Below are 18562 nucleotides of genomic sequence, written 5' to 3' on the forward strand. Positions count from 1 at the left end.
AAATACTTCCTAGAAGAACTGAGGTCACAAGAAAGGGAAGCATTCACATTAGACAGATTTCCCACAACAAGGAGATCAACTAAATAGAAGACAGACACAAGAAATAAGATTTGACTGGAAAAGAGCCAAATCTGTGACAAAAAATAATAATTTACAATTGAGAACAGAACTAAAAATGAGATAAGAATTGAAGGTAAAGAATGGAATTTTACATGTTTAAATTCATGTTAAAATGTTCAATAAAAAATGTTAAAGTAGCACATCTAAATAGTCGTCAAAAGCAGTGGAGCAAAAGCCCACCTAGAAGCTATGCATCTAGGACCCCACAAGGAGGTGATTTTCTCTCTAATGAACGATGATTTATATAGAGCATAAGGACTTAGTCTTGGGAAAGTGAAAAAGGAGATAGCCAGAGCCTCAATGTTTCTCAGGATAAGCAGATTTTTACTTTAACATAAATATGGTCTGGGTTAGTCAAATTGTAAATGATATTCATGTTCTTAAAACCACTAACTGCCTCTTTTAGAGTGAAAAAAATCAAAGAATAAAGCTTCTTTTAGGGAGAAAAAGGGAACATCCACATGATAATTTAAATTGAATCAGAAACAACAGACTTCTATCCTAAATACTGAAATCAAAGCGTTTAAAAAATATTCAAAACCTCCTGGAGATGAAGGCAGCATGACTGACCAGCCTGACGGGTCCTCCAAAGCCATAGTTCACGTGTCCTGACCGCTGATCTTGTTATCAACTTGCTATGTGACCTTGGGAGTCGGTCTTGGCTGAGATGTATCTTCCTGGAAAAATATTATACCTAAAATAGCCATCTTCAAAGATCTGAAAGTTTCTGACATTGAAAATGCTGTTTTAATTTCCAATGATGCAGAGAAACTGCAACATGAGGGATTTACATAAGACGTGAGGAGTAAATCTCCCTACACTGAAATTTCACTTATTTAAATGGATTACAAGGCACATGAAGTATCTCTCCCTGGTGGCTTTCAAAATATTAACAATATTTTCTTGAAAATAGTTTAAAATGCAAGTGAAGGGAAAACGCCTATAAAGGTCATACTGGTACTGTTGAATAATTTTCTATGAGGGGTGCCTTTGTGACAGTCATTGTGGAGCATTCTCCAGCAAGACACTATATAACATGAATCCTGGGGACCTTGCAAGGGGGGCTGGGAGGGGAGGAGTCCAGTGGACTTAGGAGCAGCCATGAGTTTTTTCTGAACTGGAGAAGTCAACAACACTATTCTTAGAATTTTTGTAAAAGACTGGTTCATGCAATATGGAACATAATCCTTTAGAACATCTTGGTAGCCATATACGTACTAATAAAGAATAAGGTCTTTAGCAATAAAGAGATCTGATTTCCAATCTTCGTGCTGCCCACTATTAGTTGTATGACTCTGGACGAGCTACCTCATCTCTCAAGCCTCACTTCCCACATTTGTAACATGAGATACTATACCTATTTCATAGGATTTTGCTTATCATAATGCTTAGCCCATAATAGGAATTCAATAAGGGTATTTTATATATTATATCAACCTGCTTTCTTCTATGTATTATGAAAATATACTTATGAATAATGTAATTCAAAATTGAAAAAGGCACACAAATCATGACAATATAAATGAGGTGATTTTATAAAGAAAGGAAATTATGTATGAGCCTCAATATGGCATTGTTCTTGAACTCCATTAATGGGACCTTCATATAAATAGACAGTCCTTTATTTCAAGATTCTTATGATACTTTAGTAATTAAAACTCCCTGAATAGAGTGCAAGATGAATATAAAATTCTCTTTCAGAGAGAAAATAGTATAGAAATATATTACTTTTCTAAAACTAATGGCCTCATTTCTTTTAAAAATTAGTTGTATACTGTCTATCCTAAAAACAAAGAAAAATTCTCTTTACACATTTCTGACAGTATGTACTTTCCTTTAACTCCTGAAGTATGTTATTAAAGTCTAAAGATAATATAGTGGTGGCAAAGCAGCCATCAGCTTAAATGCTAAATATTTATAGAGTTTTATTTTAGCTAAATCTGCAGACTGCTCTACATACACCCCTTGTTGATATACCGAGTTCATGAAGGAGTTCAGCAGACATCCCTGAAACAACTGCATTATTATTACAGAGGTGACGTTCTCTGACAGCACTCTGCCCCAGCCCAGCCCTCCCAGGCACAGTTCAGGCGGATCCAGGAGCCCTTAGCCAACGTGTCGGGTTTCCACTGTGGGTGCCAGGAGAGAGGAAAAGACAGTTGGACTAAAACGCCACTGACTTAAAGCCCCATGACTTACACTTATGATTAGCTGACACGTAATGATCAGTTCAACAAGTATCTAATGAGTTCCTACTATTTAGAAAGTTTCCGTTTTTACAGAAAAGATATATAAACACCAATAAGGATAAGTAGAAAATTAAAAGACATACAGTTACATTGCTGAATTACTGAATGAATAAATGAAATGAGTGCTAAGGAAAAAAGAAGAAAAGGAAAACTATGATATGAAAGTGAAAAAAACTGATTTAATATAGTATAATTAATGTATCAATAAAGTATGTCCATGGCAGGGGTGGCAGGGAAGGCTGTGGAGAAACTGATGCCTGATCAGGAGTTTTAAAGGGAGCTAAAATCTCCACAGGAAGGGGAGAGGCCAGAGAACAGGATTATTTTATTTGTACCCTCAAGAAATATTAAAGCAGATGCAGAAAAACATGGTGAGCTGTGAGAGAAGGACATGCTCTCAATACTGTGTGTCTGTGTACTCAAGGAAAGAGGGGCTGGACAAGGGGCGGGGGGTGGCATGGCCAGGAGGGACAGGGCACCTCAGGCCAGTATGGGTGCCAGTCTATAGGCAATGAGGAGCCACTGTCAGTTTGTTTTCATTTTTGTTTTCTTTAGTAACTGAGACACATCAAAGTTGACCTTTGTAAGTATTACTGTGGCAGCCAATCATGGGATGAATTAGACCAAGATTTCCTAAATAGTGTTTTGTAGAACACAACCCTCCATGAGATGTAACACTAACACACACACACACACACACACACACACACACACACACACACATTCATTGTCTCTGCTCAAATTATCTTGGTAAATGCTAGCTTAAACAAACAATACATGAACTATCTTTACTGCTGGACTTTCCAACCTGTAGTATGCTTATAGGTCATGGAACTCCAAGGGGAAGATAGGACATGTGATTCTTCCCTGAAATGCTAAATCTCTTCCTCTCCTGGAGCTCTGGTGTCACCTCTTTTCCCCTGGTTCTCCTTCGGCCTCGTTGGCTGCTCCTTCTTGGTTTCCTTTCGGAGAATCTTCTGTTGCTCTGCCTTTTTTTTTTTTCATTCCATGGAGTCTTCAAGAGTGAGCTTTCTAGTCCTACAGACTAAACTCTCATCGATGTTTCTCCTGACACCTTTCCTTGCCCGTACCCTTCTCCCCTGGTGAAGCAGGTACTCCTCCTCTGTGTGTTTATAACACCCTTGGAATACTTCTCTCACAGGGCTTCTTATGCTCTAGCTGATCATCGTTTCCCCCAGAATACTTAAGAGCTAACCCTTTTTCTTAACCCTTCCTTGAATATACAGCACATAACTTAAAAGGGCAACTGAGACTAAATGTATGCTCTTCTAAATCTTAAGAGTTACAATATGAAACATACCACATCTGTCAAAAATTCCTTATTTAATTAGAAGTTCTCTATGCAACAACTGTTTGAAGTCATTGTTAAGAAAAGTTAAATAGAAACTGTCATAGAGTGCTTTAAGATAAATTCTTTTGTTTTCAATTTTTAAGACATTATGTGAGATAATCAAGAAAGGCCATATGTCATTGTAAGTCTTTGCAACTTAAAACACAGGGATCTGATTTTATTCCTACTGTTCAGGATAACAGCATTATAAATCAGTTAACCAAATATTCCATAAGTAATCCCTTCAGGGCTTCCCTGGTGGCTCAGTGGTTAAGAACCCGCCTGCCAAGGTAGGGGACACGGGTTCGAGCCCTGATCTGGCAAGATCCCACATGCCACGGAGCAACTAAGCCCGTGCGCCACAACTACTGAGCCTGCGCTCTAGAGCCCGTGAGCCACAACTACTGAGCCCACGTGCCACAACTACTGAAGCCCGCGTGCCTAGAGCCTGTGCTCCGCCACTGCAAGAGAAGCCCGCGCACTGCAACAAAGAGTAGCCCCCGCCTGCCGCAACTAGAGAAAGCCCATGCGCAGCAACGAAGACCCAACACAGCTAAAGATAAAAACAAATAAATAAGTTTATTTTAAAAAATCCCTTCAAATGAAATTCTGCCTGAATTTTACATTACCCATAAGCTCAAATGATAATGAACTCAAAGCCTCACCAATACCTCAGTTAAAACATCATGTTTCCTAGCTGTGTTAATAGTCCCTCAGGGTTATGTGACAGATGGGGGAAAAAAGGCTCATATATCACTCATGTGATATATGTATTTGTGTTACTTTACCCTACTGGAGCAGAAAAGAGTGGATCACTTAAAATGCTGAAAACAGCTCTTCTGTCAGGTTTGGAGGGGGGGATGGGTGGTAGAGTCATTTGATTTTAGGCAGATGTTTTACTCCTTGCTCTAAAGCAGTGGGAAAAAAGGAAGACCAAACGTAGACTAGAAAAAGGCCACTGGAAAAGGCTTTTACTGTTTCTCCAGGGATGGCTTAACTGGAAGCAGCCCACTGTCCCTGCCCAAAACTCCCTGGGCAAAGTAGTCAAAAGGGATCAGCAGGCTAAGGAGAGTCCCAGGAACCATGACCATGGAACAGAGACCTCGAACATTTAAGACCAAGGGCACCTGACAGTCAGAGCAGGGCTGGTACTGGCCAGTAATCAGCTACAAACAAAGTACTTAGAAGGGCCTGAAAAGGCCAAAACTCTGAGGCCCTGACCTTTCAGGACTTCTCAACAGCCCTGAGGGTAAATTCTAAATACTTTCATCCAGCATCCAGAGAACCTTCATCATCTGTCCTCTGCTCACGCTGGAAGCCTCTTTTTTTTATTACACCCTCTCTATATACCACGATCCATCACATGAAAGGACCTGAAACTCCTAGGCACCTTGTACTAGACAGTCAACCATGTTATCCCAGGGACCTAGTACAGTCCTGGCACATAGTAGGCTTAATAAAGAGTTGCAGAATAAATGAATTATCCTGTATCCTCGGCTCTAAAAGGGACAATCTTTAGATCAACTGGCACAACCTCAAAGCCTTGGCACAGTGATATACTATAGATAGCGGTAAAGTGATTTCTCATTAATAATAAAGTACTACAGTTTACAAATGATCTACTTCCTTTTCTACAAATGAGATGAATTTTAATGTTATCCCCTAATAATGAGATCATTCGTGTCCATACCAGATGCTGTCTTCAGTGAGCAAATAAGCAGCAGGGGCTCAGGCTGGAGCCTGAAGCACTGTACGTAGCCCACACTATGGCCTGAGGTGCATAGGCCACCTGAGCTTCCTTTGCCAGGTGTGTCAGGGCAGATAAAAAGGGTGGGAATGGCTCCATCATAGGACCACAGACCTCCAGCTTCCCTCTTCGGCAAACAGACTTCTCAGAACAAAGTCTTTAAAGCCAGATGACAAGAACAGTCCAAGAAGGCAGGCAGGGGAAAGTGGGCCCAGTATACACAAACAAGGTACATCAAGCACAGAGCAAAAGGTATACAGGGACCCATTCCTGCCTAGACAGAGAGAACTGGCTTTTACTCACTGTAATGTGAGCAAACGTGGAGATGCACATATAACAGAAGAAAACCAACACAACGGAGGAGGACTGCCGTGAGGCAGGAAAGCGCCACATCAAAGATGCCAGGATCTCAGGACCAGGCTTAGTGCCTGCTTACACACTTGGGACCCAGTATGTCCCTCTCCACCACTTTGCACACTTAATTTTATTTATTACTTAAAATAACGATTTTAGCGTTCATCTTTCCTGATGGACACAGACATGGCCTGTGACACAGCAGTTTCTGGCACATGACGGACACATCACAAATATCTGCTGAAGACACTCGTCTTCTCAGACCTTCTGAGTATGAGAAGGCATTGCAGATTAAGTAAGAATTACTCTTATTACGATAAACAGACTTCAAGCTCCACTGAGGGTAGGGACAATGTCTAATCTGTTTATTGCTATAGTCTCAGTTTACAGCATGCTGTAGTCATTTAATAAATATTTGTCGAGTAAATGAATGAATGAATTCATATATATTATTTACCTATATATTTGCTGAGTTAATTTGGTAAATTTAATATAGTTTACTATTGATATAATTTAACTGCATTCATTCAAAAAATTCAATAACCCACTAGGTGTCAGGCACACACAGATGCTGAGGAAAAAGAGGTGTAAAATTCCTGTCCATATGAAAGTGAAGGTCTAGAAAGGAGAAGCATATAAACAAATTGTAACAATTTGTTAAATTCAAAAACAGAGGTTTGTGTATTTTAAACAGCTGCAATCAGAAAGTAGCCAAATCAAATAGAAAGTCCTGAACAGGAAATGACGCAAGTAACAGTCTACTCATGACCATTACCTCTGAACGGAGACCACACCTAATTGAGTTTGCCAGACCCCAGCCCCAAAGGCAAGAATTACACACCAAAGGCCCCGAAACAGGGATCATTCCTGCTTGTAATACTGATAGATAACCTAGTTTGGGACTCTTTGGTTGTCCATTTACCTTTCTAAAAAGTATGAAAGAGAAAATGTTATAATGGCAATGGGTCTCATCACTTCAGCCATCCCATTGCCACACCAATTATAAGGCCTATTACTGAAAAGAAACCTCTTAATTTAGCTCACTTATACATATTTCAGGGTTACATAAGCAAACTTGCCACCAGACTTTGGATCTATGAATTAAATAGCACATAAGTATCATGAGAGCCTTACAGTTCATGTTTCTAGGTCTCTCAAATCCTTTTTCAGAACAGTGTATGCCTTTCTGAACAACTGTATCATTTTTTAAACTGAATTTTAAGAATTATATTTTTCCAATTACAAAATATGGCTCCCATTGCTAAGTGATGATATTGTGATACAACAGCTAACCTCTGCAAGTGCTCATTTTAACACTTAGTCCAGAAATGTCAATGACCTTAATAAAGAGTTGGAGCATATTTCACAATTAAAATTGTACTTATTCAGCATTATGTAATATTTAGCCCTTGTCAAGTTATCTACTGCTGCATAATAAGCCACCTCAAAACTTAAGTGACCTAAAACAAGTTATTATTTCTTATGGTTTTATGGACTGACGGGGGGGTATTTTTTTGTGGGAGTCAATCCACAAACCCAAATCCACTGGGTTTGTGGATTGACTGTGGATTGACTGTTACACAGGCAAAGTTCTCTCTTAGAATCTTTGTTGAAGTTGCAGTCAGTTGGGTGCAGCTGAAGTCACCTAGGTTTCCAAAATGGCTTACTCACATGGCTGGCAGTTCCTGTCGGCTGTTTGCGGAGCGCCTTTCTGTGGCCTCTCCACGTGACCTCGGGTCCTCACAGCATGGTGGTTGGTTCCAAGAGATGTAGGCAAAAACTGCAAGGTTTCTTACTACCTAGTCTCAGAAGTCCTAGAATATCACCTCTGCTGCACTCTATTGGTCAAGCAAGTCATTGTGGCCAACCCAGATTCAAAGGAAGGCAAGTTAGGCTCTACCTGTTGATGTAAAGAGCAGCACATGCATATGGGGAGGGAAGAAACTGAGGGCAACCATCTCGGAGGCTACCTTACCACACCATTATTCCAACTAATGCACATTATGCTTTAGATGGATAATCCCAGCTTTATTTTTTCCTTCTAAAAATCAAGTTAGGCACAAAAATACTCAATGAAAATGTAAGTACTATTAAAAAAAACTCTGCAGAAAAATCACACTTGATGCCTAGGTCCAGTTCAATTCCACACATCAGGGGAACTCTACTCTTATAACCCTAAATACAGTGAAACAGAATTTCATTCCACGTAAGACTTTTGTCTTTTTTCCTATAGGATAATGTACCTACCCAATAAATTTGTCAAGCATATGAGATCCAACTTATCTTAAGTTTTCACCTCTTACTTTCAAAACCTAGGGAAATTCAGGGAACCACTCCTCAGATCCTAGAATGCCTGGACCCGAAGTCCTACTTTTAGGACCATCATTTGGCATGCCAAAACAGTATTCCTAACCAAGAAGCTGAAAACGTTCTTTGCTGGTGATTTTAAAGAGAGCTGACTAGCTCAAGAGCAGAGCTGCACAGAGAATAAGAAGGGGAGGCACTCTGCCAAGGGGGTTGATGGCCATCAGGAAGAATTTCCACAGAGAAAAAGGGGAAAGAAAGGGCGAAAAGGACGATGTCAGTCCCTGGAAAGAAAGTTATTTTTCAAATGGTCTCACTTTCCCTTTTACAGAGAAAAGGGAGCTTACTGCGATAGAATAAGCATGTTCCATTTCATGCAGGTATGTTTTCTGAGCCAAATAAAATACAATGGTATCTTAAAGCCATTTATCTTAAACGATTCATTTGCAGGCCATACAAAATCCCCCAAGCAATATGTGGGTTCTAGAAACAATAAAAGATTAATTCCAAAACGAAATTAAAGATGTTTTCAAATAATGGCAATGAGCCAGATCCTCTTGTCCCTACATCACAAAAGATGATGTTTAGAAAAACAAAAATTAAAAAAATTCAGTTTTCTCTAAAATTGTAATAAACTAAAAAATTATTGAATTTTTAAAAATCTCTTCCTCTTACCTAGATATAAAAACAGAAATAGCGGGCTTCCCTGGTGGCGCAGTGGTTGAGAGTCCGCCTGCCGATGCAGGGGACACGGGTTCGTGCCCCGGTCTGGAAAGATCCCACATGCCGTGGAACGGCTGGGCCCGTGAGCCATGGCCGCTGAGCCTGCGTGTCCGGAGCCTGTGCTCCGCAACGGGAGAGGCCACAACAGTGAGAGGCCCGCGTACCGCAAGAAAACCCAAAAAACAAACAGAAATAGCTGAGCATGTTCTTCATGTACTTAGCCTGCACAAGTATGGACCCGGCAACACCTTCCTCTCCTCCACTTTCTCTCTCTCTAAATCGACTACCTACTCTTCCTGTCTGTGGGACCTCCCCATCCCCCAAAGCGCCCCTTCTAAGATCTCAGGTTCAGCCCCCTCCCTACTTTTCACCACCTACGTGTACTACACGCCCAGACTTTGTCGAGACTCTTTCAAAGGTGTCTCTCATGCAAGTTCCCTCCTTTCAAATCCCAAGGCTGCCTGGTGTGGGTGCTCTGTCTCGTTCAGCCGCTTCCAGCATGTCTGCCTCGGGGCCCCCGCCTCCAGTCCTGCCTCAGTTCACTCTCAAGGATGACTTCAGAGCAACCTTTCAAAAAGAGAGCCGACGATGTGACCCACCCCTCAAAGTAAGACACACCACTCAAAACAAGATATGTTTCCAGGATTCAGACCAACTCCTCGGTGCTAGCCTGTCTCAGCTGCAGTCAGACTTCAACGTGCATCCTCGGACTTGGTTCCAGGGGACAGGCCACCCTAACTGGGTCTGTACGTACTGCTCTCACTTTGTCCATGTGGTTACATGTGCCCAGCATACCCTCCCTCCACCGTCCTCAGAGCTCAGCTCAAACACCACCCTCTCTCTAGCATTTCTGGAATCAACTCGCCTACCCGCTACCTGATTCAGCAGACTTGCTTCTGCATCTGTCTCCTAAGTCTTTTAGGCATGCCTCATAATGTGTTCATGAGGATTCCAAGCTGACTCTCTTCCTTAAAAGACCTCGTTCTGTTCTTAACCAAGGCTACCTTGAGAAATTCTATCCCATGCTCCTGGAGCTAGGGAGCTCCTTCTTGCCTCTTCTTCCCCTTGACATCCACTGCTCAATCCTCCTCCTCCTCCATCTTCACCCATAAGAAATTAACTCTCTTCTTTTTCCTTCAACATCAAGCTTACATTGCTCCCACATGATTCACCAGCTGGATGCTCTGGTCTGAATTTTTGCATACTTTACAAGTTGCTACAACGTTGTACCGCCCCAAAGCCTCCAGATAAATCCAGAACTGCCTGATGTCCAAGACACCCACTCCAGTCTGGCCTTGGAGACCCAGGGTCTCACTACAAGGTGTCTAAAGAAAGTGCAATGTGCACACATTTGTAAACCCGCCAAAAATCTGAACTGCCTAAGGATCAGGGACAGGAAGTTTCACGAAAGAAAATTAACAAAATATAAAAATGACATAAGAGACTTGCCATTACTTTTACCCACTGGCAATTAATTCCATTTTAATATTTTTAATAACTAATCTGGTTGTTCCTACAAACAAGGCTGGAGACTCAGCTGTGATCCTAGAACCCTGAAACCTGTGTAAGCCAATTGGGTGTTTTAACTGGTGTTCCAAAGGCAAGGTTTCCGAAATAACTTTCTAATTGGTCCAGGTGTTTTCCATGTTGAACATCAAAAGTGATTAAACAGGACATGAAGCTTTCTGTGGTAACAGGTTACAAAAAACAATTTCTTTGAACTTAATGTTTACAAAATGGATACTTATGAGCACTTATGTTAACTCACTGACAGCAAGTGTTTTCGCTCGATGTGTCTTAACAATATAAACCTGAGGTCCATGATTTTCACGTGATCTATAGTTCCTAAGTATAATGTACTAAAATGGACTTGAGATATGACACATAAAGAGTTAAGAAGTGACATTTATACCTCAGATATAGTTTAGGGTGGTCAAGAAGACCTTTTAGACAAAAGACAACTGAGATGGGGTGGGGGGGTGGATGGTCCTGGAACTATGTCTGGAGCATCTCCAAGCCTAAAAGTCCTGGGAAAATTAATATTATCAACTGAGGCTGTTTTATAAGTCTTGGTTGAAGCCACAGTGTCCAGACTAAGACACCTGTCCAACCCCACCCTAAAGAGGCCCTACTCCTTCCCCAAGCTGTTTCCTTCATCACCCAAACGAGAAGGTAGATGAGGAGAGAACCTACAGAGAGAGATAAGGAACTGCTCACAAGGCTAACACCCTCACTGAAGCTCACACCAAGCCTACCCCCTGCCCCACTCAAGTCTAGTGCTGAGTAACAAGCACCAGCCGACAGGCAAAGGCAAAGACCACTTCTGTGGCAAAGACATGCAGGGTCTGCTAAAACCTGATGATGGAGCAGAACTACTGTGGAATCCCCTGGCCCTCCAGGCCTCCCACTACGATCATGGAAATGGCAGACCACCGGGGGAGGAGATGAAGGCCTAAGGTAACTATAGCAACAACATAACCCAAAGCCAGCGTAACTACTTACTGGATTAGCTCAACCTCTCGTATCAAGGGCCTGGCAGAAGAAGAGGTGTGCCTACTTCCAGGCATAAATAGTATTTACCTCAATCTATACTATTCTTTCACACACAATAATAGGCATTCAATCAAAATTCTGTGTGACGCACAAAAAGCAAACCCTCCCTCAACCCGTTACCAAGAGACAGAATAGAGGACACAAGACTGGAAGATGGTCCAGATGGTGGAACTACCTGAGAATTTCAATAACTATAATTAATATTGTCAAAGAATCCAGTAATAAGGTGAACAACATGCATGAACAAATGGGCAACTGCAACAGAGACATGGAAGCTATTTTTAAAAAGCCAAATGGAAATATTAGAAATGAAAAACATGATGATATCAAAGATGAAATCCTTCAATGTGCAGACTGAGCACAGTAGAGGAAAGAATCAGTGAAACTGAAAACCCTCCAAGAGAAATTAGAAATTAGAAACACAAAGATACAAAGAGACAAACAGAACAGAACTACCAAGAGCTATGGGACAATATCAAACATTCTAACATATGTAACTGGCACCTTATTAGAAAAAGAGAAATAGAATGGGACCAAAGAAATATTTGGGGAAAAAAGCTGCGAAGTTTCCCAAATTTAGTAATAATAAGCCAGAAATATAAGCAGGATGAATAAAGAGGGACATATCTAGTACATCATAGTCTAAGTGCTGGAAACCAAAAATAAAGAGAATATATTGTAGGAAATGAATAAATTACCTGCCCTCGCCTTGAGTCCTGGCCTCTCCGTGAAAGACTAACGATTGTTTAGCCTTTGAGCAAAATTTAGATTTTAGCAAAATCATCTCCCACACTTGGGGCCCTTGCTGGATCCAATAAATAAGTCCCAAAATGAAGGACTCTGTGTTCCTTCCCTAAGGCGTCTGTGCAGTTTCACAGAATGCAAATCTGGGGGGCTGGCGTGGCAGGCAATTTTGTGTTGTCTCACCAAAACTTCTCAAAGACGCAACCTGCTGAATGATACAGTTGTTGCTGTAATGGAATTAAAAGCTTTTGATATAAGGACAAAAAAAAATGTCTGGAGTTCGAGCTATCTAAATACTAAATGTAAGGTGAATAAAAGATTGAAGCTGAAAAGTGTTACAGTCGAAACGTAATGTTATCTTTTGAATTGAGTCTTACAAACCCAAATATTGGAAAAATATAAGCTTTCAGAGACTGTTCCTCTACAATGCTTTTTTTTTTTTTTTTTTTTTTTTTTTTTGCGGTACGCGGGCCTCTCACTGCTGTGGCCTCTCCCGCTGCGGAGCACAGGCTCCGGACGTGCAGGCTCAGCGGCCATGGCTCACGGGCCCAGCCGCTCCGCGGCACGTGGGATCCTCCCGGACCAGGGCACGAACCCGTGTCCTCTGCATCGGCAGGCGGACTCCCAACCACTGCGCCGCCAGGGAAGCCCCTACAATGCTTTTTAAAAAGTCTCTTTTGGTTCTTGATGTTAATTTGATTGCATTAGCTAATAACCTTAACTAGCTTTTGAAAAGTTGCACTGATATGCTAAGAATATCTGTAATGCTTAGGAAATAGGATTTCAAAATGATGCAGTCTGTATAAATAATGAGTGAAAAAGAAAAAATTTAAAAGGGTTTGAAGCAAAACCCAAAAGGCCTCTTTGTATCTCTTTACCCTCTTCCTTTGCTAGTACTCTCTACTAATTGTATGGGATTCTGTCTAAAATCTTGGGGCTTCTAGTCGAGGCCTTCTCTGGTGTTCCCTTAGTCACAGGCTGGGATTTGTTTTCTTTTTGTGAAGTCAGTGCCTGAGAGCTGCTAAAAAGATACCACCAGAACCTGGACACCCTGAGGCATTCCGGGATCCTGGACTCAAGGCCCAAATATTCAAAGGAACATGAGACTTTTAAATAAATTTTAAATGAACTTCTGGGTTCATTACTGCAGTTTGCTTAGTTTGAAAATATACAGGAAGGTATATCAGAGTCAGTGGAATGAGAAAATATTTAATTGAATTAATTGAATAAAAGGCATGTAGCGTGTGCACAGTAAGTGAGGGGGTGGTCTCTGAAGCCAGACTACCTGGGTTCCAAGCTCGACTCTGCTACTCACTTGCTTGTGCCTCAGTTTCTCATTTTTAAAGAAGAGATCATAATAAGACCTACCTCGTAGAGGCTTAAGTGAATTGTTAAACGCATTAATGAATTGTTGTGAGGCTTACATGAATTAATAAATGTGAACTTCTAGACTATCGTACCTGGCATGTGATTTAGTGGCCTTTGTATTTAACTATTAGTATTATTCTCATTAATAAACTTTATATTAAAACAAAGTAAAAGCCAAAATAGGTGAATTGGAAATATCATATCACCCTTTCTTGAGAAAACACAAAAGGTAATTTTTTCTCTGCAGTAATCTGAACAGCCTCTTCTGAGGTATAATTATAGACTACCAGATTTTGGTTAACCTCATGAGTTTTGATAAGAGAAACCAGGGCTCCTTTGCCTGTAGGGTGATATCTTTAAAACACATTATTGGCACTACTGTGACAACTGCACACACATAAAACAACCTCCTAAACTAAACTAACTTAAACCTCTTTAATAGGGCTCGCTGTGAAATAAATATTTTGAGTATGTACATTTAAGTCATGTTGTGAACAGTAACATTTGTCTAATCCTTTATGGTCTATGAAGGAATTTTATATTTAGCCATTACTCCAGCTCCTAATATCCATTACTATGAATATGACATTTTATATCATATGAGAAACGCAATGTGGACTTGCTCTAATGAACACAGAAGCCTCCTCTCTCCTCCACCACAAAGAGGAGTATTTTCTTAACAGGACCTCAGAGGTTATCTTTTACGGCCTACAGAACTGAAGTGGAAAGCTAGCATATTATTACACTGGAAAGGTATTATTATTACGGGTTTTCTCTAAAGTTTCATTTTACAGCTCAGGTAAAAAGCGAAATCCAGGAGAAGTCTAAATTAGAATTGCTCTTAAGGGGATCAGGCATGTCTCTTAAAATTCAAAAAAATACGGCATTTACATACAGACCATAAGCACTTTTAAAAGACCAAGCTGAATAGAGCTGTGTGAAAGGTAATGCAGCGAAAAGATGGGAAAGAGCAAAATAAAGAAGAGCTATTTAAAAACATCAAATTTTCAAGTGGAAAGTTCACGTAAAGTATCTAATTGTGTCCTAAACGGAACAGTGAGGTAAGAAATGTAGCTGCGTGGAAGGTGAGCCACTCATTTATTTTTCTAGCATGTGAGGCAGATGCTTGAGTCTGAAAAAGCCATAAATAACAGAATGACAACAGTCCAGTGAGAGGTGCTGACAGCAGAGGCACAAAGGGTTTCCTCGGAAAAAAGGAGGAAAGTCAGCACCAGGCACGCCCTGCAGAGCAGGAAGCTGTCCTTCCTCGTTTGTCACCTCCCATGATAATTCAGATTATTTCCAATGTCTTGCTGGCAAATATACTTGCTCATATGCATTAATTAATGGCCACATGCTGACAGGCGCACCTCTGTTCAAGAAGTGCTGGCATGGGCCTCCCTGGTGGCGCAGTGGTTAAGAGTCCGCCTGCCGATGCAGGGGATACGGGTTCGTGCCCCGGTCTGGGAAGATCCCACATGCCGCGGAGCGGCTGGGCCCGTGAGCCATGGCCGCTGAGCCTGCGCGTCCGGAGCCTGTGCTCCGCAACGGGAGAGGCCACAACAGTGAGAGGCCCGCATACCGAAAAAGAAAAAAAAAAAAAAAGAAGTGCTGGCATTTGCATTACTGGCAAATCCTCTGCCAGACAGCATCCTTATATTTTTCAGTATTAAAATGCTACATTCTATTTACTTGGCAGTTTGTCATTTATAATTCCTATCACTCCTAAAAACTGGTTCACAATTCAAAGAATGGGGATGGTTTGGGAGTTGCAATTTCTGTTTCTTTCACTGTTGTGTCTAAAAAAATTATTCCCAAATGTTCATCATAAATATAAACATATGATTTTGGATATACCGCATTTATTTTCTCAAGTAAAGTTAAAACTTTTCAAAATAAGTATGGATTTTATAATAAATATTAATGAGAGAGAATATAATCTTACCCTGGTGTGAGTACGAATGTGCATCTTCAGCCCGTCATTTTTACTGAATCCTTTTTCACAGTAAGGGCATTGATAGGGACGCTCACCTACAAGATAAAGGAAAGCTTCCCGTCAGAAAAATCTAAAGCAGCAAAGCAGGCATGTACTGTCACTCCTCCCGCACCAGATCCTGGCCACCACAAACACTCCTGCATTGCCAAGAAAAGGCTCAGGCACAGCAGGACCAACACCTGGGGCAGTTCAGGGTGGTGGAGGAGGCTTTCCCTCCTGCGGAGAGGCTGTGAGCCCAGAGCAATTCCAGCACTCAGAAACAAGCAACATTCAGGCTCGCTCCATTTTCCTTTTAATATTTGGGCCCAAATTAAATCTCCTAATTTTAAGAATCTGTTAAAAAGATTTTGTATCAGTCAATTTGTTCTGTCACTATACTGCACATTATAGGGAACACTGTTTCACTGATACTTTGTTTTTTAAAAAAGATTTCAGAGGCTAAAGGCTCTTTTGTGGGGCTAATGGCAGACTCCGGGAGGGCTCATGCCAAGGAGGACCTCCCAGAACTTCTGCTGCCAGTGTCCTTGTCCCTGCGGTGAGCCACAGACATCCCCTGCGTCTGCAGGAGGCCTACCAATACTAGCAGATCATCACGGAGCCCCGAGAAGAGTTGCCTGTGCTATACACCATGTGGCTGACAGGGTCTTGGTGCTCCGGCCTGGTGTCCGGCCTGAGCCTCTGAGGTGGAAGAGCCGAGTTCAGGACACTGGTCCACCAGAGACCTCCCAGATCTACGTAATATCAAACGGTGAAAGCTCTCCCAGAGATCTCCATCTCAATGCTAACAGCCCACTCCACTCAATGACCAGCAAGCTACAGTGCTGGATACCCTATGCCAAACAACTAGCAAGACCAGAACATAACCCCACCCATTAGCAGAGAGGCTGCCTAAAATCATAATAAGTCCACAGACACCCCAAAACACATCGTCAGACGTGGTCCTGCCCACCAGAAAGACAAGATCCAGCCTCATACTCCAGAACACAGGCACTAGTCCCCTCCACCAGGAAGCCTACACAGCCCGCTGAACCAACCTCACCCACTGCAGGGAGACACCAAAAACAATGGGAACTACGAACCTGCAGCCTGCGAAAAGGAGACCCCAAACACAGTAAGTTAAGCAAAATGAGAAAAGAGAGAAATACACAGCACATGAAGGAGCAAGGTAAAAACCCACCAGACCAAACAAATGAAGAGGAAATAGGCAGTCTACCTGAAAAAGAATTCAGAGTAATGATACTAAAGGTGATCCGAAATCTTGGAAACAGAATGGAGAAAATACAAGAAATGTTTAACAAGGACCTAGAAGAACTAGAGAGCAAACAAACAAAGATGAACAACACAATCAATGAAATTAAAAATTCTCTTGAAGGAATCAATAGCAGAATGACTGAGGCCAAAGAATGGATAAGTGACCTGGAAGATAAAATAGTGAAAATAACTATCGCAGAGCAGAATAAAGAAAAAAGAATGAAAATAATTGAGGACAGTCTCAGAGACCTCTGGACAACATTAAATGCACCAACATTTGAATTATAGGGGTCCCAGAAGAAGAAGAGGAAAAAAAAAGAGAGTGAGAAAATATTTGAAGAGATTATAGTTGAAAACTTCTGTATTATGGGAAAGGAAATAGTCAATCAAGTCCAGGAAGGGCAGAGAGTCCCATACAGGATAAATCTAAGGAGAAACACGCCAAGACATACATTAATCAAACTATCAAAAATTAAATACAAAGAAAAACTACAAGCAGCAAGGGAAAAGAAACAAATAATATACAAGGGAATCCCCATAAGGTTAGAGCTGATCTTTGAGGAAAACGTCTGCAAGTCAGGAGGAAGTGGCAGGACATATTTAAAGTGATGAAAGGAGAAAACCTACAACCAACATTATTCTATCCAGCAAGGATCTCATTCAGATCCAACGGAGAAATTAAAACCATTACAGACAAGCAAAAGAAACGGGAATTCAGCACCACCAAACCAGCTTTACAACAAATGCTAAAGGAACTTCTCTAAGTGGGAAACACAAGAGAAGGAAAAGACCTACAATAACAAACCCAAAACAATTAAGAAAATGGTAATAGGAACATACATATCGATAACTACCTTAAATGTAAATGGATTAAATGCTCCAACCAAAAGACACAGCCTGGATGAATGGATACAAAAACAAGACCTGTATATATGCTGTCTATAGGAGACCCACTTCGACCTAAGGACACATACAGACTGAAAGTGAGGGGAAGAAAAAAGAAATTCCATGCAAATGGAAATCAAAAGAAAGCTGGAGTAACAATTCTCATATCAGACAAAATAGACTTTAAAATAAAGACTATTACAAGAGACAAAGAAGGACACTACATAATGATCAACAGATCAATCCAAGAAGAAGATATAACAATTTTAAGTATTTATGACCACAACATAGGAGCACCTCAATACATAAGGCAAATGCTAACATCCATAAAAGGGGAAATCGACAGTAACACAATCATAGTAGGGGACTTTAACACCCCACTTTCACCAATGGACAGATCATTCAAAATGAAAATAAATAAGGAAACACAAGCTTTAAATGATACATTAAACAAGATGGACTTAATTGATAGTTATAGGATATTCCATCCAAAAACAAGAGAATACACTTGCTTCTCAAGTGCTCATAGAACATTCTCCAGGATACATCATATCTTGGGTCACAAATCAAGACTAGGTAAATTTAAGAATACTGAAATCATATAAAGTATCTTTTCTGAGCACAATGCTATGAGACTAGAGATCAATTACAGGAAAAAATCTGTAAAAAATACAAACACATGGAGGCTAAACAATACACTACTAAATAACCAAGAGATCACTGAAGAAATCAAAGATGAAATAAAAAAATACCTACAAAATATTGACAATGAAAACACAACAACCCAAAACCTATGGAATGCTGCGAAAGAAGTTCTAAGAGGGAAGTTTATAGCAATACAATCCTATCTCAAGAAACAAGAAACATCTCAAAGAAACAACTTAACCTTACACCTACAGCAAGTAGAGAAAGAAGAA

At 40.8% G+C, this 18562-nt stretch overlaps 1 protein-coding gene across 5 annotated transcripts in view; it reads right to left on the bottom strand.

Annotated features, from left to right (window-relative positions):
• PRDM5 (PR/SET domain 5) overlaps positions 1 to 18562 on the bottom strand; it is a 216247-nt gene that overhangs the window by 35692 nt on the left and 161993 nt on the right. For all 5 annotated transcript variants that reach the window (XM_060105497.1, XM_060105496.1, XM_060105500.1 and 2 more), the window contains one exon: positions 15459 to 15544. In XM_060105497.1, coding sequence (XP_059961480.1) covers positions 15459 to 15544 — 86 coding nt within the window. The remainder of the gene's footprint in view (positions 1 to 15458; positions 15545 to 18562) is intronic.

The sequence above is a fragment of the Mesoplodon densirostris genome, chromosome 1, assembly GCF_025265405.1.
Source record: "Mesoplodon densirostris isolate mMesDen1 chromosome 1, mMesDen1 primary haplotype, whole genome shotgun sequence".
NCBI classification, from domain to species: domain Eukaryota; kingdom Metazoa; phylum Chordata; class Mammalia; order Artiodactyla; family Ziphiidae; genus Mesoplodon; species Mesoplodon densirostris.